Source organism: Sciurus carolinensis, chromosome 8, assembly GCF_902686445.1.
Source record: "Sciurus carolinensis chromosome 8, mSciCar1.2, whole genome shotgun sequence".
Lineage (NCBI taxonomy): Eukaryota > Metazoa > Chordata > Mammalia > Rodentia > Sciuridae > Sciurus > Sciurus carolinensis.
The window spans coordinates 65,186,485-65,208,859 of NC_062220.1; the positions used below are offsets into that span (position 1 = coordinate 65,186,485).

At 35.2% G+C, this 22,375-nt stretch overlaps 1 protein-coding gene across 1 annotated transcript in view; it reads right to left on the bottom strand.

The window, feature by feature from the left end:
• Window positions 1-15,097, bottom strand: part of Orc5 (origin recognition complex subunit 5) — a 72,078-nt gene extending 56,981 nt beyond the window's left edge. Inside the window, exons 1-4 of the mRNA XM_047561967.1 lie at window positions 14,906-15,097; window positions 11,736-11,828; window positions 8,910-9,110; window positions 1,824-1,898 (exon numbers count right to left, since the gene is read on the bottom strand). Of these exons, the coding sequence (XP_047417923.1) occupies window positions 1,824-1,898; window positions 8,910-9,110; window positions 11,736-11,828; window positions 14,906-14,977 (441 nt within the window). The 5' untranslated portion in view covers window positions 14,978-15,097. The remainder of the gene's footprint in view (window positions 1-1,823; window positions 1,899-8,909; window positions 9,111-11,735; window positions 11,829-14,905) is intronic.
• Between the last annotated feature and the right edge of the window lie 7,278 nt (window positions 15,098-22,375).

The following is a 22,375-nucleotide window of genomic DNA, read 5'->3' on the forward strand; positions in this document are numbered from 1 at the left end:
TTCCCTTTACTCTATTAATCTTTCTTCTACTTACTTCTTGTTTTTTTGTTTTTGTTTTTTAATTAAGTGTTGTGTGGATGTGCATGATGTTGAAATTCACTATGGTATATTCTTACATTTAGTTTTACTCAGATAAATAATATAAATATGGAAAATGCTTTCATTAGAGTTCTCTTAAATGAAACACACTTTTTAAAATCAAGCATGTTTTTGGAAATGTCAAAACCATAAAGAGTTAAGATAACTGTAAACTTTTAATTTTCTTTAAACAGTTCCTATAATTAAAACTAAAACAGTTAAAGGCCTAACTACTGTGAAGGGATACATGATCCTCACCACCAGGGATGTAGAGGGAAAGATGAGAATCTATACTGGAAGGGCAAGACAAGAATGTACTCTGGGTATCTGATGGGGATCTTTAGAATAAAGCAATGGAAACAGTGGATAAAGTTATGCAAACAAATAGCAATACCCCCACCCCACCAAACACCAAACAAGGAGGGGACGACTGGGAAAGGACAGACTGTGTGGCATTAACTTCCTGATAGACCCCAGCAACTACATTTCTCTCCTGTCCTCTCTATACCTTCTCTCCCTCCACTCTTACTAAATGTGAACTTTGGTAGTCTACCTTAGGAATAAAATGATTACAGTGACACCAAGAAGGACTCTTTAAATTGATAGCAGTTTCTTTTTTTCCTTTTTTTTTCTTTTTTAGATGTTGATAGACCTTTATTTTATTCATTTATTTATATGCAGTGCTGAGAATTGAACCCAGTGCCTCACACATGCTAGGCAAGCGATCTATCACTGATTCATAATCTTTTTTTTTTTAATTTTTTTAGTTGTAGATGAACACAATACCTTTATTTTTTAAATTTTTTTTATGTGATGCTGAGGATCAAACCAAGTGCCTCAAATGTGCTAGGCAAGTGTGCTACCAGTGAGCTATAACCCCAGCCCAGCAGTTTCTTGATATACTTTGAAAAGAGGAATATGCTTTAACACTTACCTGGAAGTACTTATTTAAATTTTATTATAATATGGCTTAGTACTTTAATATATAAAACTAGGTAGGTATAAACTATTCATGCTCAAAGCACTTAGAAAATTATACAGCTAAAATAAATTCACATATTAAATATGAACTACAAAATTGACAAAATTTAAATTAATATTAACTAAAAATAATGAATGGTACAGTTTTGTTCCAACTAGCTTTTTGCTCCTTTCATGAATATGATCCTAAACAGGAAACAGCTCCAGATTTTTTAAGCATTCCTATACTCACTGATATTGGTGAAGAATGAATACTCTCACTAACTTTCTTTATTCAAATACTCAAACCCTGCCTTCTCCATAATACTATCATTCATCTGATACACATGTATATTAAATCTACCCCTGTTCTCTTCTCACTGGGCCATGACAAAAAAAATAATAAACAACAGTAAATGTATATACAAGATGAGTTCTGACATCAAATGAAAGAGAAATTCAGATGACCCAGAGTAGCCATACCACTCTTTTTAAGATTACTGAATGAAAAGAAAATATAAAATCCTTATAGAGTTCAAAGTCTATCCCCTTGTCAAGTACTCTAGCAAACACCTAAAATTCTTTAACAGAACAGTTAATTTTTAATTAGAAACAAAACCAAAATTATATTTCTATAATTAGAAATATCAATATTGACATTGATACTAAGATACCAATTCTCACCTATGAAAAGGCAAAGTGAAAAAAATGTGACATTATCTATCGACTGAGGAAGATATCTATTGATCTACTTTGAAGGAAAACCAGTCTCATACATTACTTACCAATTCTTGTAACCTAAGAAAACCAGGTAAAAGATTTGCTTCCATATCTCTTAGATATTCTGCTTTATCTAGAACCTAAAAAATAAAAAAAAAAATCAGTGTCAAAAACCAATTCTGATGGGCTGGGGATATAGCTCAGTTGGTAGAGTGCTTGCCTTGCAAGCACAAGGCCCTGGGTTAGATCCCCAGCACCACAAAAAAAATTCTGAATTAACTTTTAAAATGTTATTTATATTCTTAAAACAAACTTATAACACATTTTAATGTCTAAACAGAAAATTAATTATAGCTACATTAAAATGATTTAATACCAAAAAAGATAATCCTATATAAAGTGCTCCAAGGGCATTTTCTTAGGTATGTAATACAACCATGTGCATTTTTTATTCCACTTGATAAAAAAATAAAAGCCTACCATGAATCAAAAATTACAGATCTCTATGACCCAAGAAAGACAGAAAAAGCTCTGAATTTCATCATACAAAACTTCTCTTCCTTGAATTTTTAACTGCATGGTACACCTTCTTTACCTAACTAGATAACTAATCACCTTAAAAAAAATTAAATCTTGTTCAGTGTTATGATAATGCTAATGTGATTTTTTTTAAAAAGTGTTTATCTTTTAGAGATACGATAGGGTATTTATAAATGTCATGATATAAGGCAGGGGACAGCAGGATGGGTATAGATAAAACAAGTTTGGCCAGATGTTAATAATTATTGAAACTGGGTGATGGTTCATTACACTATTCTCTTGACTGTACCTAAGGTCAATTTTGTTTCTTCTATACCACCCTCTAAACTTTCCTTGCTGTATTATTTTTTTTTTAAATCCCAGATACCATATCATTCTATTCATAATACATCAGCATACAGCCTTAAAAAATAAGAACTATTTTTTTAAACATAACCACAGTATCTACATACATTAAAAAAATTTCCCCACTTGTCCCATAAATGTTTTACTGTTAGCTTGTTTCATTCAAGATCCAAAAAGGTTCACACACTATATTTTATTACATTTGGTTATTTGTCTTCCAAGTATATTCTGTGTAGTTAACTGTCTCCTCTTGCTTCACTCCTAGACTTGTGATTATATTCTAGGCCTTCCCAAATAATATAGGTACATCTTTTTATCTCAAGACCCTTCACTTAACTGCATCAAAATAAGATAGCATTTACAGGGTCCTGAGATTAAGACCTGATACTTTCGGGGGCCATTATTCAGTCTACTGTAGTGCTCTAATAAGTTAAACTCCCAAGGTAATAAATGAGTTGGAGTTTTGTGTTTTGTTTGTATTTGCTTAGTGTCATTATGAATTTATACGTTTTAAGATACTCAAAAAGTTTCCACCCATTAATTCATTTTTTTTGTACTATCTTTTGCAAGCAGGCTCCCTTTCAAATTGGTTTCTGTCTTTTTAAAATGACTCTAATAGTCATTGATAGTTTCCAAGCTTTCTAGAATAGCAAAATGTCCTAGGTACACCTTGCACATTTTCTGTCCAGAACTAAAATCATTCTTCCTCCAAAGAAACCTGTTTTTATTTCCTAAACATTTAAATTTTATTAATAAACCTTATTGCAAATTATAATCATATAAATTGGCAATAAGATTAAAATGCAGGAAATACAAGTTTCCCCAAATAATCCAAGTCGTTTATATCTATTTTGTTAATAGACTGAAACAATGTATGAAAATGATCACACTTAAAATATTTTATTTCTGGGATGGAGTTATAGCTCAGTGATAGCATGCTTGCCTAGCACATTAGAAGACCTAGGTTCAATCCTTACCACCACAAAAGAATAATAATAATAAATAAATGAAGTTTAAAAATATTTTATTCCTAATTGGTTTGAATAAAATAAAGTTAAAATCATTTATTGCTATGAAGTTTCTACACCATATATTCCCATAATGAAAAATTTTCCATTATTTAAATGGAGTACACAGATTAATTCAAATAAATTGGTCAATTCTTATGCCTATTTTAATGAAAACCACAAAACTAAAAACAGTAAATAGTTCTTCTAATTTGACAATAGTTAAACCACTGAACTTAAAGATTTTATGATATTCTAATTAATAGTCCTTCTTCAAAAGTCATTATCGTATAACTAATATTCTGAAGTAAAAATCTAACTCAGATACAAATATTTTTCTACATAATTTACACAGAATCATTCTAATAGATTCTTGATTTGTAAGTTAGTTTACTGACTAGAAAAAAATTCTTAGCAACCTTTCTATATATTATTTCCTCAGTACTGAAGCTTACCAATTCATATATTAGATAGCTTAGCATTCTATAAGTTTACTCTAAAAAATATTCTGTATCAAATACCTGTGCATCTTTCTCTCCCTAATGTTTAGGCAACTAACAACTAACTTACTGAAAAGTACTTTGATCTACTGGGTCTAAAAAATGAGCAGGGCCTGACTCACTTCTCTTGGCTGTTTCTAGACCAGACTCTCCCTCCTTTCTAAAGTCAGTCAGCCTTTGAAATTCTATTTGTTGGGGTCAGCATGGATTGTTTTTGATTACTATTTCTCTAAGACAACTCCTATGTTTTGAATAGCTGACCCCTAATGGATACACTGGACTCTTAGTTCCTTACCTTATGACACTACTTTCATAATACTAAAATATTGTTTGCCTTTTTCACCATGTTGGCATTTGCACTGATGGTGCAAAAAACAATGGTGGTTTAAATTACTATCGCCTTAGCATAAATCAAGGTAAAGGTTGCAAGCTGTACTAGTAGTCATTGTATTCTTAAGATGCTCTTGCATTTAAAAAAAAAAAACAAAAAAAAACCACTCTCTGTAGATGAAGAACCAGGAAAGGGATAGCCCAGCAAGACTTCCAAGACATCATACTCCAAGTTTTCTCTATATCACTGATTTCTTCTCGGTCTCTCATCCCCCTAGTCTCAGTCACTGGACTCATCTCTTTCCAAATTCAGTCACTATCAGGAACCTAATCCAGTCTCACATGTTTACATACCACCTATATGTTCAATTCCCCACACTGGACCTCTTTTGAATTCCAGATTCACGTGTGCAACTACGATATCTTCCACTTGGATTTAAAATATTCCACATCAAATTTCTGATCACTCCTTCCTCCCTAGCAATGCACACCTGCTATAGTATTAACTCAGATAATGACTCTTCCAGTTTTTTAGGTGTTCAAAAACTTTTAATACCAGGGATTGAATCCAGGGTTGCTTAACCACTGAGCCATATCCCCAGCCCTCTTTTGAGACTGGGACTCACTAAATTGCTGAAGCTGGCTTTGAACTTGTGAGACTCCTGCCTTAGCTTCCCAAGCCACTGGGTGTGCACCACCATGGCTGGTAGCTCAAATATTTTTGAGTCAACCTTGACTTCTTTCCTTTCTTTTTTCCCCTCTCCTCATTGATTCATCAGGAAATTCTGTCAACCCAACTTTCAGGATATATCCATCCAGACCACTTTTTACCACCTCCACTGCTACTAACCCAGTCCAGGTAAACATAATGTTTTGCCTAGAGTATTACACAAGCCTCAAAACTAGTTCTATTTATTTCCTGGGACTGAGGAAGGAAAAAAAAAAAAAAAAAAAGAACTTTCTATACTCTCATAACACTTCTGTCACCAAATGTGTGGGTATTCCCCATACCAACAATTCTCAGTTCTCTGTGGACAACAACTGGGTGTCCTGCAATTGGATTCGATTCTTACACTATTTACCTGGAGTTAGAATCAGATTCCACAAGTTAAGGGAGGGTTCCCACCACCTTTGTGTTTGATAATTTGCTAAAACAACTCACAAATTCAGGGAAACATTTTCTTATATATTTACCTGTTTATTAAAAAGGATACAACTCAATTAGGATTCAATCTAATTGAAGACATACTTAGCACACAGAAGCGGGGAGGGGAATAGCACTTCCATTCCTTCTTCAGGTGTACCAACCTCCCAGCACCTCAGCAACCTGGAAGCTTTCTGAATGCCCCACTTTTGGGGATTTTTATGAAGGGTTCATTATGTAGATACAAGTGATTACACGATAGGTCACCAGTGATTTAGTCAATCTCTAGTCCCTCCCCACTCCCCATAGGTCAGGTTGTGGGGCTGAAAGTTCTAAACCACATGGTTAATTTCCCTGATAATCAGTCCCCATCCTGAAGTTATTCAGGAACCCACAGCCACCATTAATTAAAAAACAAAAATTAAAAGAAAACAAAAAAACATATCACTTTGGAGATGCCAATGGTTTTTGGAGTTGTATGTTAGGAAATAGAATAACAAATATATATTTATTACATCATAATCACAGGCTACCATAATAAAACACCACAAATAGGGTAGCTTAAGTCTAAATTTACCATCTAAAATGGAAGCACTGGAAACATCTTATTCCCTCTGAAGGTGCTGCAGACAGATCTGTTCTAGACTAGAGCCTAGTTGTTCTAGGAGAGACTAGTTGTTGGTAGTTCCTTGACTTATGGCAGCACAACTCCTATCTTTACAGGCACACTCCCTGTGTAAGTCCATCTCCAAATTTCCTCCCTTAGCAAGTCACTGGATCAGGGACCTAACCTCCTCCACTGTGACTTCATATTAACAGATTAGAATGCCAATTACCTTATTTCCAAATAAGGTCACTTTCTAAAGTAATGGATCATAAAACTTCAACATATGAATTTTTTTAAAACTTTCTCTTATTTATTTTTTTATGTGGTGCTGAGGATCAAACCCAGTGCCTCACACATGCTAGGCAGTGTTCTACCGTGCAGCCACAACCCCAGTCCAACATATGAATTTGAGGGAAAAACAATTCAATTCATAACACTAGCATGCATGTTTTTACCATTGCACCCTTCCATTGATTCTCAACACTACCTCTTCTCCTGCTTACTTAAACTACTCTAGCCATGATGGCCTCCTTGTATACAAAAGGTATGCTCCAATTTCCTTTGCATTTTCATTTAATCTCTTTTCCTACAATATTCTTTTTATAGATATGTTCAAGGTTTGCTTTTTAACTTCTTTTACATTTTACTTAGCTATCACAATCTCAGTGAAATCTCCCCTATTTAGGAAAACAAATACTGTACTGTCCCCTAACTCCCTGAGTTCTCTTCTTCAGAATCATGAGTGTATCATACCTAACATACTAAATGGTACTTGTTTATTAGCTATCTTTCTCAATTAGAACAGGGGGAAAAAAAGGTCTGCTTCTATCTCTAATTAGTGCAGTAGTACCCCTGGTATATAGATAGTCCTCAAAATTTGTTGACTATATAAATGAACAAAACTAAAATGTAGAAGGAAATGTAAAAAATATTTCATACATTTTAGGAGATGCAAGAATGCATAAAATTTGGTCCCTTCATTGAATTTACAACTTAGTTGTTATGATATTAAAATTTAATTCCAAATCCAGTGATAATTATTTCTCTTAAAAAGGTTAGAGGGTCTGGTGTTGTAGCTCAGTGGTAGAGTGCTTGCCTAGCACATGTGAGGCACTGGGTTCAATCCTCGGCACCACATAAAAATAAATAAGTAAATAAAAAAAAAAATAAAGGTTAGAAAGAAAAGGTTACAGTATTTTGAAAAATTCACTAATGTACAACATATTACAATGGTCTCCCTTATATGTAAGTTTGCCTTCCATGGTTTCAGTTATTCATGGTCAGCCACAGTCCAAAATTATTAAATAAAAAATTCCAGAAATCATAAGTTTTAAACTGCATGCCATTCTAACTAGCATGATGAAATTTCTTGCTGTCCCACTATCCTACCGGGGATGTGAATCATCTCTTTGGCTAGTGGATCCATATTACCTCCACCTGCTAGTCACTTAATAGCTATCTCAGTTATTAGACTGATTAGTGTCAAAGTGCTTGTGTTCAAAACCATTCTTATTTTACTTAACAATTATTCAAAAGTGTAAGAGTAGTGACACTGGCAATTTGTATGAGACAAAGAAAGTTTTATTTAAGTGAAAAGGTACAAAAACAATAGGTTATTTTGAGAGAAAGAGACAAATCATATTTACACAACTTTTATTATAGGATATTATTTTCATTATTCCATTTTATTAGCTGCTGTTGTTAACCTCTTATTGTGCCTCATTTATAAATGAATCTTTATGTATGTATAGGAAAAAACATAGTATCTATAGGATTTAGCACTACCTATAGTTTCAAGCATCCACAGGAGGTTTTTGGAATGTATACACCACAGATGGGGACTACTGTACATATAGCCAACTGTTTACTAGTCATTTTCACATTGATGTAACAACTTAAACTCAGATCACCTAAAATCAAATAATTTGCTTTTTCCTCCAAACCTACCACATACACAAGTGACAAGTCTAACCTTTGCTATCTTTTCCCTTTTTTACTTCAACTTTTGCACAAACTCTAGCATAGGCCCAAATGTTCTCTCATATCAATAGTCTCAAAACCATTCTTCTAGTATTCAAACTTTTCATTCCTCTCCAATTCACCCATTTAACATGTGTTCAGAGTAATATTCCTAAGCCATATCTGTTGCTCTAAAACCTTCACTTTTCTCCTTCCACTGCCTAGGAAATGAAATAAAGTGCTTTTGTATCATTTTCAAAACCCTCCTTTATCTGATGCCACCTATCTTTCTAGTTTTCATTTTCTCTTTTCATGTTTTGTAACACACTAAAACTAGGCTATTTAGCATTCTCTGGACTCCACTCTCACCTGCATGCCTTTGGCCACATAATTCCCTCCATCTGAAATTTCTCTTCTTCAGCTTCTTCCTATACTACCCTAATTATTCTCTTAGTGCCTGAAATGCTATCACTTCATGAAGCATACCAGATGGACTTACATCAATACTTGGCAGTGAGGGTTATCACTTATCACATTCTGCATGCAGTCATATGTGAATATGTACTATAATTCTTCTGCTAAACAAAGTTCCTTTTATATAAAGACTAATTCTACCATATTTTTGTATCCCCAAAGCACCTTATACAGGTGCTATTTGGAAGCTGATCTAATAAACAGTTTTCAAACAAGAGATGACATGATCAAATTAAATTACTTACAATGTATACAGTCTGATCCTTGAGACCTTCAGCTTTGGTTACTTGTTTAAACAAGCGAACAAAGTCATTAAATGTTTCACAGGTTATTTCAGTAGAACATCCCTCCTCTGAAGAACTAAGATGACTCAACTTGTTTAAAATCTTTTCCAAAAGTAGCCTCAAGGTAAAGCTTTCGACACAATTCACAAAGACATGTGGGAGCTGAAAACAAAAATCAAAAAGGTATAAATAGAAAATACATACACAATATATATTTGCTTTTCTAAATCTATGCCATTCTCCAAGTTTCATTGTGCCCCAGGAACCTGATTCACTACAGACTAAATCACCCAAATTCTCTTATTTTCTAGCTCTGTTTTGAGAAACTAATGGGGAAAAGCAGCAGGAGACCAAAGGAGAGTAGTAGGAAAAATAAGTTAGATATTTATTCCCTTGACCCTCCTTCCTACATCCAATGACCTGGTTTGGCAGTGGCTATATTCTTCTACCAAAGGTCAAGCTCCAATTGAGCAGTTGTGTATGGAACTGTGTTCTAAGGCGACAGTTCTTGCTGGGGTCTTGTAACAGTTCCTGTCTAGAATTCCTTCATGTCTAGGGGTAGTAAAGGCCATGGTGTCACTATTTCTCTTGGTTCCCTTAAAACTCTCAACCTTTGTAAAACTTCCTTTATTAAACTCACTTTAACTTTTTCTTTTGAGTTTGTCATTCGTTTTCTATAGGGATTCAAAGCACACATGTATTTTCCTCTAAACAATTCTTTTTTTCCAATTTATTTATTTTTTACGTGATACTGACAATCAAACCCAGTGCCTCACACATGCTAGGCAAGCACTCTGCCACTGAGCCACACCCCAGCCCCTCCTCCAAACAATTCCTATAAAGAAATGCAAGTACAATTTGAACGCTAAAATTCTTAAGAGGGAATTTCATATTGATAATTTCAAGATATCATTCATGATGAAAGAACCCAGGCTAAAAAAAGAATTTTAAGAATTAGAATAATCTTCCAATGAGTGTTATAAGAACTTGCTGTAAGCTTCAACTATCAAAATGAAGCAATTCCACAAGTAATAAGGAAATAAATACAGTCTGTTCTTAAAATGAAATCACAGAAGCAATACTGATCATTCAGAGGAAGGTAACTTGTGGCATTTGGCACAAATAATGAAAACAATAAAAGTTATAACTGTTTAGTGACATTCTCCCATCCAAATACTAACCAGGCCCAACCCTTAGCTTCTGAGATCAGTCGAAATTGGGTGCAATCAGGTGGGATGGCCCATATTGTTTAGTGACATTCTATAAACCTCATTACCCAATAAGGCAGCTCTTTTTTCCTCTCTATGTAAAAGACTACATAATACTTCCCTTGGGTAGTAGTATCAATATTTGCTAACCCCTTTCAAGCTCATTCCCTTGTGTATAAGAGTCTACAATGTCTCTATTTTGAATGTCTTGCTTACTGCATTTGTGCTTTTAAAGACCTTTCATAACAGTCTATTCTAAGTACATATTTCTGTACCTATACCTGAAGCACTGAGAATCAACACATATTAAACCAATTAAGTAGCAGCAAAAATTATAGTGTTAAAAAATGGAATACAGCTCTGAAACACGAAACTTCCTTATTTGACTTTCAGGTTTTTTTATTCAACATGTATTTTCTGGACTCTTCATACACAGGTTCTTAAATGCAAATGCCTCAGTCAGAACCTTGTACATTCAGATTCTGAAGTTGGGTATGGAACTGTGTTTTGAAAATGTACAGATGATCTTTGGGATCAAAGGCTGAAGTCCACAAGTTGAAATGTGCCAAGCACTGTTTGGTGCTTGGGAATGATCTCAAGAAACTCGCAATCTACAACCAAGGAAAACAACACAAAACCACAGTTGAGAGGGTTAAATATTACCACAGAATTAAGCTGAGAGTGTTGAGGCTACAAAACAGAATGGCATTTAAGTGAGAAATGCTTTCCAGAGAACAAGATGCAAAATAAATAAGCATCTATCAAGTAATGTGGTAGTAGAGAAAAGACAAGTGAGTATAGGAAAGTCATTTTAAGCAGAAGAAGCAACATGTGCCACAGTCTGAAAGGGACCAGAATCTGTAAGTAGTTCAGTTAACTGTCCTAAACATGCATTCTAAGAGGCAGAGTAGGACTGAGGTAAACAAAACAAAGTCAGAGGGCTAGCCACATATATATATATACAGCTGCTGTGAAACATAGCCATGCCCATTAGATAGGTACTCCTCATTCCCAGCTTAGGATATAAAAGAGGGTGTGGCAATACTCACAAAAAAAAAGGATTTAACCTTTACCAGTTTTACTATACACTAACTACTATGGTAAGCATCTTTCATGTATTAACATTTAATTCTTATAATAATCCCAAAGTTTGTCATAATTCCCTAGTTTACAGATGGGGAAGGCACTAAGTGGTGTGTTCACATGAAGAACACAAGCCTGCCAGACTCTATACTCCAAGGTCTTAACCATTATATTATGAAAGACAAAGATTTTAATATTTGTAAAAGAACTTATTGTTACATATGTTTTTCCCCTATATTAGTCAATGAAAGAGAGAAGAAAATGTGCCTTAACTTAAAAAGATAACTTTCTAATGTCAAGATTTAAATTACCTATAATTAAGGAATTTTGAAGTTTATTCTCATTGAAGGTACTCAAACAAAACTTGGTCAGAAATGTTTTATGCAGAAAATATCCCTTCAGAGAAAGGTAAACTGGACTAAACAATCTCTTGGATCCCTTCCATTTCTAGGAGTTTCAAAGTAAAAATCAACATCAACTCTAGGGTTATTCTTACCTCTAAAGTTTTCAACAAAGTTTGTGTTACATAGGTCTTTCCACTGGCAGTATGTCCATAAATAAAAATGGATGGAAAGCTGAAATGATGTCTCTAGGGAAAAAGGACAAATATTAGTCTGTACATACACAGAAAGTGAACATTTATCAACTTGTGAAAAAGTTTTATGTGGTATAATTAAATACTCAGTCCAAACTACTTCACTAGTGGACACACAGTGAATTCTTCCTCTCATTTTGAACTTAAATTCAACTCTAAATATTGTTGTAAAATTACTTGTAAAATTTTATTTGGTATATTTTCTTAGCTGCTATATATCATATGCTTATGCTTTCATTATTGTACAGGTTTACAATATAAACTCAGGTATTCTCAACTTTCTAAGAGTCTTAAGGGACTATTACAAGGATAATATTGTCTATACTTCATTTTAATCTTAATCCTTTGTGAGGAATCTAATGCCCTTGCAGGCTGCAACTTCACTGTACATTTTAATGTTTGAAATAAAGCATAGATAACCACAGGGTTAGAACACATTTCAAAAGTTATCATTCTTAGGAAAACATACAGAATACTTCTGAGTTATGCATACTCACGGACTCTGGCATAAGTGTACACATTTCGTCTAGTCACACATTGATAAAATCTGCATAGTATAAATTTAAAACTACATCTTGGGACTATGGGTGTAGTTCAGTGGTAAAGCACTTGCCTAGCATGTGCAAAGCCCTGGATTTGATCCCCAGTACTACAAAATAAATAAATAAATTTAAAAAATACAAATTTGTAAGATCCTCCTGTAGTAAGTCAGCAGCCTAGAGAAAATAAAAATTGTCAAAGAATCCTTTATTGTTCTAATAAATACTACAAATTTGTTTCATTCATTCAATGTACATTTATGAGACACTTACCAAATGTTAAAAATCATAACATACCAAAGAATACAAACATCAGTAAAATACAACATCTACTTTGAAAGATTTTATAGTCTAGTGAAGAGAAATACATTTAAAAAATAATTACAATGCACAAGGCCTGGGGTTCGATTTCCCAGCACCACCAAAAAAAAAAAAAAAAAAAAAAAAAAAAAATTAAAAGAAAATTGGATAATGCAATTTTCTTTTTTTTTTATTAAATTTATTTTATTTTTACAGACTGTATTTTGATTCATTGTATACAAATAAGGTACAACTTTTCATTTCTATGGTTGTACACAATGTAGATTCACACCATTCATGTAATCATACATATACATAGGGTAACACTGTTTCATTCTATCTTTCTGTCCCCCACCCCCTCCCACCCCATTTTCCTCTACACCATCCAAAGTTTCTTCATTCTTTTCTCCCCGGCACCACTGCCCCTCATTATATATCATCATCCACTTATCAGAGAAAACATTCGGCCTTTGTTTTTTTGGGCTTGGCCTATTTCACTTAGCATGATGTTTTCCAACTTCATCCATTTACCAGCAAATGCCATAATTTTATTCTTCTTTATGGTCAAGTAATATTCCATTGTGTATATAGACCACAGTTTCTTTATACATTCATCAACTGAAAGGCATCTCGGTTGGTTTCACAATCTACCTATTGTGAATTGAGCTGCTATGAACATTGATGTGGCTGCATCGCTGTATGCTGATTTTAAGTCCTTTGGGAATGCAATTTTCACAAGAAAGTTGAGTCTTGATCATCTACCTAGTAGACTGATGTGACTATTAGTTGCAAACAATATATTCTAATCACTAAATTAAAATTTAAAATTTAAAATCCCACCTTATAACATCTTTCCTATTATTATCCAGAATTATAGTAAACTTTTGCATGGTAACTTAAGCTTTCACCTTTCTAAACCTGCCTAACTGTAATAAGCCAGAATCTGGCACAGTGCTTGGCTCAGTAAATATTTAGTTAAATCAATGAATGAATCTTGTTAAGAAACATGAACTGATTTTTCTTTCTTTTTTTTTTTTTTTTTGTAGTTCTTTGGATTCTCACATGAACAGTACCTTGCAGAAAAGTAAAGGTTAAACATGATTTCTTGACAACAAAAATCAAAACCCTTTCTATGATCCACTAATAAATCAATATTACTCATCACTCTTTGCCAGTATTATTTTTCAGGGGGAGCACTCTTGGTTGGGTGATCTGAGTTTATCAAATCCAGGGAAGGAATTAGTAGAACATAATCAAGAAAATGTTTCAGTAATAACATGGATAAGTATAACTGAAAGCACTATAACTAGAAAACTGAGAATGTAGTTGTTGACCTCTCACTTCCCTGAGAACACTGCCCCTCTAGATAAAGGGTGGAGGGACTTTTCCACTAGTATTTCACAGGCCTCTTCTGGCATGCAACCTTTCTAAGTGGATCAAAGTATATTTAAAAATCAAACTAGAACATGGTTACTTTTATTGACTTTCCTTACAGATAAGATCCAAGTCTGCGTAATTCTAAGCCTAATTAGTGGGTCTGAAGCAAGAGGCACACAGAAAATAATAAAAAATAGCTTAAGTTGTGAATTGGTTAATGCTACCTCCTCCCTATAGAAAGAACTCTTTAGCTGTGTTCATCCAGAAGATCACCTCTCCTCTAGGGTTATTAGACAAGGAGAGAAGCCTAGGCTAGACCTCATCAAGGTTTTTACAATTCTGAAAAAGTTGCTGAATTTTTCAGCCTGAGGCACTGCTTTGGTCCTTGGTGGTCCTGAAAACAACCACCTGTCTACACTTGACTTAAACCAACTGCTTCACTTAAAACCTCTGAACCTACATTTCAATAACATTCTGCAAACTCATCTGTCAAACAAGGTTCTGTTCTGCTTGGGTAAAATCACAAGCAATTTCTAATAGCTACTCTGAACTAACATCATCTAAAAAGCATGGCATGTGTAAAAGAACACTTGCTGGCCAACCTCCTTTAACAGAGTCTGACCCCCCCCCCCCCCCCCGCTCCCCGTGCAGTCTCCTCAGAAAGGGATTAATGAGAAGACACTTTGGGTGAAAGTGCAGGACATACCTACAACACCTCCTTTCGCAATATACAACATAGTCTGTTGCCCCTGAACCACCATCCCCCACCCCGCATCCCGCCAAAAAACAGGAAGAAGTCACAAGACCAGGTACATGTTTTGCCTAAGGAGTTATAAAACGGTTTGACCACAATACCTCTCCAAACAAGGACTGCAAGGTGGAGACTTGGGGCTCGCGACAGAGGACCATATTCTCCAAGTGAGGCATTTTGGCGGGTACCAGTGAAGAGGGAAGCGTGGCTCGTTACCAGCCAGGTGTCACCAGCAACAGCCTCTCTTCCGTCTGGTGGTCCAGACTCCCGCCGGAAACCCGACAGCCGAGGTGTGGGCGGGGTCGGTGCGGCCAGGCGTCGGCGTGGCGTCAGCACGTACGCGGAGCGCCGCCACCACTCTAGTCTTGCACGCCAAAGACGCCGACCTCTCGTTTGTCTTCTGCGCCTGGGGGTTGTGGGGAGGGTGCTGTTTGATGATTCTCTTGGGACGCAGCGTTTTCCAACCTGAGGCCGAGAAGACTAGGTGGGGATGGGTGGAGAAGGGTGGAAGGAGTTGGGAGGTCCTATGGACTTCAGTATTCCTGCCTGGAGTCACAAATTTGAAAGTCTTAGCACCGGGAAAGACGGGCTCTCTCCTTACTGGGACCTGTGGAAGGTGGACTCTAATGTCCAAGTCTCAAAAAATGTCCGTGACGAGAGGGCTAAAAATTCGTGGCATTTAATGCAAACGAGCGAAACCAGACTGAACAAACTTGAAATGATTATTCTTAGTGCAAACCTGAAAACAGGCTCGGAAGTGCCTCTCCTAAGGAGAGAGTCTCTGGTGCTTGTGCAGAAATAAAAATAATTCTATCTTTAGCATAAGGTTTTCATGTTTGTTTATTCGTAGAACACTCAATAGGAACCAGACGCTAAAAACTCTGGAAATAAAAAGATACAGAAAACGTGTATTGAAAGGAAGCATGGGGTCCTCAGAATTCTTGTTTGGGACCAGTGACAACTACTTCTGGACCGGGAGACCCTTGAAGAATGGTTGAACAGTTCATTTTGGACCTCAACTTCTTTACCTGTAAAATAGGGATAATAATAGGTTATTGCTTGGAATGAAAGTTGTTATGCATAATACCTGCCACACATAGATTTTATAATCGGTGAAGTAAAGCATGAAAAAGAAATGCACCCGATTGGAAAGAAATAAGTAAACTGATTTTTTTAATGGACAACACAATTACCTATTTAGAAAATTGATGAATTCTAAAAGTTACCAGAACTAATAAGTTCTTTGCAAGGCTTTAGGATGCAAGGTCAATATAGAAAAGAAATCAACTGAATTTCTATATACTAGCAATAAATGGGAATTGAAACTTAAAATATCAATATAATCTTAGTACAATAAAAAATAACAAATACTTAGGATTTAATTTGACAAAAGATGAAAGAACTGCACACTGAAAACTATAAATAATTACTGAAAGAAATTAGTTTTTTTTTTTTTTAAACAGATAATGCCAGGTTTGTGAGTTAAAAAACTCAACTCAGTCCCTATCAAAATCGTAGCATGCTCTTTTTGGTGGGATAGATATTAATTTAAAACGTTAATATTTGAACAGATACTTAATGAAAAGAAGATACACCAAACACAACGAAGTACATGGAAATTTTTTTAACATCTTTGTTATTGGGAAAATTCTTAATAAAATGCACACATCTCTTAACCTCAAATTAGAAGAATTGGCCATTCCAAGCGTTGGCCAGAATGAAGAGCAACTGCAACTTTCATAGATCTTTGGTAAATGCAAATGGTACAATTACTGCTGGAATACTGTGGCAGTTTCTTAAAAGTTGAGCAGACGTCTTGAATATGACTCAGTCATTCCACTCCTAGATGTTTAAGAAAATGAAACATATTTATACGAAGACTTGAACACTACTGTCCATAGTAGTTTTATTTGAAATAGCCCAAAGCTGGAAATACCCAGATTCTATCAACAAGTAAATAAGTAAATTGTGGTAGATTTGTGCACTCAAATATGTTTCAGCAATAATAAGGAATGAATCTAAGTGACAACGTGGATAAATCTCACAAATAATTATGCTATGTGAAAGAAACCAGATACCTCTCTTCCTCAAAGAGAATACAATTGTCACTGCATTTCTATGGGCTACACATCTGTACATTCCACCAACGTTGGACCAAAAATATTTGGAGAGGCCTGGGGGATAGCTCAGCAGTTGAGCATGTGCTTAGCATGCATGAGGCCCTGGGTTTGATCCCCTGAACCCTCTGCAAAAAGTCTGTACTAAACGAATTTATACTTTTTTCCTTGTCATTGTTCTCTAAACAATATAATATAACAACCATTTACATACCATTTGTATTAAATTGGATAGTATAAGTAATCTAGAGATGATTTAAATTACACAAGAGGGTGTGTGTAGGTTATATACAAATACTACATCATTATATATAAGGGACTTGAGTGTTCACAGACTTTGTCATCTGTGATTTGGGGTGTAGGGATGTCCTGGAACCAGTCCTCACAGATACTAAGGGATGACTGTATGTTGTATGTTTACATTTTTAAAATAATTCTAGAAAATGATAATTAAAGCAAATGTTCATTGTCTTATAATGGGAAAGTGGACCAGAAAATAATATAAAGAAGGCTGAGGACATTTGAGGAAACAGTGGGTATTATAATAAATAGGGTCTTCACAAACTTAAGATCAGGTCGTTGGTACAAGCCTTATGCTACTATTAATATTTTAAGAGGCACTGTGAATGCACAGACAAAAGGAGAATTCCAAGTGAAGATGTAGATGGAGTTTGGAGGATTTATCTACAGGCCAAGGAATGCCAATCACTACAGGCCCTCACCAGAAGTTAGGACAGAACCTGGGAGCAGATTCTCCTTCAGTCCATCAAAAGAAATGACTGTCACTAACACTCCTGATTTTGGACTTCTAAGCCCCTACAACTGTTGAAAAATAATCCCTTGTACCATGTAGTGCCCCCATGACCAAATCACTCTCCACTAGACATTCCCCACCTTTTAAAAAAAATTTCATCACTTCTCAATACTGCCACATTGGGGACAAAACTTTCAGCTCATAAACATTTTGGGAACAAACCACATCTAAATTGTAGCACCTAAGTAAGTTAAAAGTAAAAGATGAAAATATGAAGCATCTGGAATTCTCATATACTGCTAATAGGAATACAAAATAGTACAATGACTTTGGAAAACAGCTTGACAAATTCTTACAAACATATATTTACCACATAATCCAGAAATCCTACTCCTGTTTGCCCAAGTGAAACAAAATATCTGTGTCCCTCTCCCCTACATACACATACAACAAAGTGATCATGAGTGTTTATAGTGACTTTATTCATAATTGCTAGAAACATGAATTGTATTGAGTCAGTTTTTTTGTTACTGTGAACAAAGTATCCAATGAGAACAAATTAGTGAGGAATAATTTATTTGATGCTTATGGGTTGAAAGGTCTCAGTCCATAAATGGCCTTCTGGACCCAACATAAGGCATCACATCATGGCAGAAGGGTATGCTGCCTCGAGGAGTGCTGTTCCCTTCATGGCATCCAGGAAGCGGTAGAGAGTGGGGGAGGAAGGAGCCACAGGGAAGATAAACCCTTCCAGGGCATACCCCAAAGTGACCCAGCTCCACCAGCCACTCCCTATCTTCCAGCGGTTACCACCCAGTCAGTCCATTCAAACTAGGATGGACTGATTAGGTTACAGCTCTCACAATCCAGTCATTTCATCTGTAAACATTCCTGGGGTAAAACAGGAGCTTTTGGGGGACACCTCATATCCAAACTGTAATATGAAGTAAACAAAATTTTTGTACCCTGGTACAGTGGGTTTCTACTCACTAACAAAAGTAATACACTAGTGAAAGATATAATTACATGGATAAATTTCAAATGTTTATTGCTGAATGAAGGAAAGTAAACTTAAAAATCCACATATTTTATCATTCTACTTGTATAGCATTCTGGAAAAGACAAAATCATAAGGAAAGAGAGAAAATCAGTGTCAGGTCCCGCAGGAAGGTGTTGATTACAGAGAAGCATAAAGGAATTTGGGGAGCAATGCAATTGTTCTATGCCATGATTTTGTAATAGCAACATGACTGTATATATTTACTGGCACTCATATAACTGTAAAGTGAAAAGGAAGAATTTATATTATGCCTCCGTAAATTTGAATTTAAAAAGAATGATACATTAGGGTTCTCCAGCAAAAAAAGAAACAATAGGATATACAGAAAAATATGAGGGAATTTATTATGTGAATTGGCTCATACAATTACACAGTCAAAGAAGTCCATGACTAAAAGCTAGAGAACCAGGAAGGACAATGCTGTAATTCAGAGTTGGAAGTCCTCAGAACTAGGAAGACAAAGGTATAGTAACTCCTAGTCCAAGGCTAAAGATCTGAGAATCTTGGGGCCACTGGTATAAATTTTGGGGTATGAGACTAGATTTCTGATGTCTGTAGGCAGCTCCAGAAGAGAGAAAATTTGCCTTTTCTCTTTTTGTTCTATTGAGACCCTCAATCAACTGGATGCAGCCAATCCACATTGGTGAAGGTGAATCTTCTTTACTCAGTCTACTGATTCAAATGCTAAGCTCTTCCAGAAACCCTCTCACAGACACATCCAGAAATAACATTTTACCAACTGAGTATTCTTTAACCCAGACAAGTTGACATATAAATTTAACCACTGCAAAAGGTGAGAAATTGTCTTAGCTTGTACTCATTAGGAAATTGAGCATAGTGTAAGCATGGACATGTTGATATTTTTCAGATGAAAAGTTCAAACCAGTGACAGCAAGCATCAGGAAAAATACATGTAAAGCAGAGGAAAGAATGATGTAAGCTAAAGTGACACTGTTCCACAGTGGGCCATACATATTCATGGATCTGCTCATCATGAGGCACTTTCCCAGACTTGTGCAAGAATAATATCCCAGAGCAGTCCATGGGAAAACATCCAAGACATTTATCCACGTCATTGTGTGGATTTAAGAAGAAATGTGTTTGCCTGTCTCCCTCGTGTCCTGCTTCCCACTGATTAAATTTGCTACCACAAGGAATGTTCAGAGGTGAATTGATTAGATTATGAGAACTATAATAAATAAGGTGGATTAATAATTTGAATTGACTACTTGGTGATAACTGTATGCAGTTGGGACAGAGCAAGAGAAAGTAGGTCACTGGGTGTGAGGCCTGGACTATATCTGTCCATGGCCCAGTCCTATACCCTCTCTCCCTTTCCCTCTGCTTCCTAGCTGCCATGAGCTAAGCATCTTGCCTGCACCAAGCTCTTCCACCAAGATTCTGCTTCATCTTGGACCCGGAGCAATGGAATTGGCCAACCATAGACTGAAACTCTGAAACCATAAGCCCCAGATAAACATTTCCTCCTCTAAGTTGTTACTGTCAGGTATTCTGGTCACAGCAAAAAAACTGCTAATCAACAGAGGTATAGCTTCTTTAATTTATCCTGTTTTTATTGCTCAGGGTTCTCTGACTTTCTTGGATCTCTAATTTTATAAAATGCTCTTCTATAAAATACTTAAAATTTTCTTAGCCATTATCTCAACAAATAGTTCTGTCTTTTTCTCTCTCTTCTCTTCAGGATTTCATTTATACTTGTTATGGGGTGCAACTTAAGAACAGACCGATCACCACTAAGAAGTCCAAATTTGAGAGTCTTTATTAAGCCGGCCAGCTGACTGTCTCACACAATGCCCCAAAAATGGCTATTGGGAGAAAAGCCCTGACCATCGGGTCGTAGGGGTTCTTATACCAAAAATCACATCAATCATAAGTATCTGTTGCTATGATTCGAAATTACAAACTAACATCATGAGATCATTAACAGAGGGCATAGTGGGTCAAAACGACCCTTACCTAGGTGCAAACTAAATGGTTACTAATATTCACACAATCACCGTTCACATGGTACATTGTTTAGGAGCAATAGGAACCAAAAGAGAGCAATTTTTCATTACATTAGAATTGCCATTTTGTATTGCCAAACATGTCACCCTAAGTAATTGATGATGGTACAGAGGTGGAGTACTATATATATATATATATATATATATATATATATATATATTTATAAATATATATATATAAAAATGTATATATATATAAAATTTCTCTGCATATAGACCCAAGGGATATTTTTTTAAAAGGTTTTTCTTTGTTGGATAAATGACTGAAAAGTAGCTCCAAATGTTGGGTTTTTATTGCAAGATCACAGATTTTTAGTGCTTAAAACTCCCTGAGAGCTACTAACATATATTAGAAGTCTCATATAATATCACATTGAATGGGACAAATTTGTGAAGTTCATCTCAACTCAGATTGAATTTTCATTTATTTCAATTAAACAGATTTTTTAAATTATACAATAAAAAAGAAAGTAATAAGGGAATGTAATAAAATTATATTGAAAAGTGAAATATTTATGTATTGAAAATATAAGAAAATTCAATATCAGAGTAAGATTAAGCCAACATTAAGTTGGAACAGCAATCCAGTTAACTTTTCCACTGCAATAACAAGATCAACTAGTTTTACACAACTTCCTTTTAGATTTTGAATATGGTATGTTTAAAGAAAATTTATTGGACAGGCTAATTTAACACTTCTTAAAATAGATGTACTTGTATCTAGTAAAATATTCAAAAGATTAAATAATAAAACACTGCCTCTAGACTTCAACAAACCTGGGTTACAATCTTGCTTCTAACACTTGTTAACTGTGACTTTAGATATGTTTATTTTCTTAGCCTTGGTTCCCTCATTTGTAGTGTGTATGTGTCTCACAAGGTTGATAATTCTGTATCTCCAGGAAGAGATTATCTCCAACCATATTGAACTTCTTTAGCAGCCCGACTCTCCTCCATTAGAATGCAAGCACAGCAATAAAGGTAGGGATTTGTGTTGATTTTGTTCAATACTGAATCACCACCTCCTGGAATAGTGACTAGCACATATAAGGGGCTCAGTTAATATTTGGTGAGTGAATCATAGTGTATGATGTGCTTACAATAGCAACCAGCACATGACAGATACACAATAAATATTATGATTGTTATTATTTTATCAATTAATCTTACCAAAACCAAACTTTTAATTCTTGCCCTCCTGCTTCTATCTTATTAAATTGGCACCTGATTAAAATTTTTAAATCTTATATTTATTTCTTTTTTTCTTAGTACCTCACAAATCCATCGTTAAGTCCTGAATCAACTTTCAAAATGTTATTGCACAACATTGTTCTTGGGGCCTTTCAGATTTCTGTATGTCTTCAGAATGAGACACTTGCTGCCCTACTTTCAGCACTATATTCTCCAGGATGTTTATTTATCCAAGAGTTTTAGGAAAATAGAAATAGAGTATCTCTTTGGAGCAAAGGGACAGGCACACATTCTGTCCAGTATGATAAAAACAATGTCTCTCTCAGAAACAAAGAGTGGGCATGTTTACTACCCATATTAAAGATTTGGGTTTTCCACTTTCAGGTTTTTCTGTCTTATAACAAAACCCACTGCATGTGCAGGTG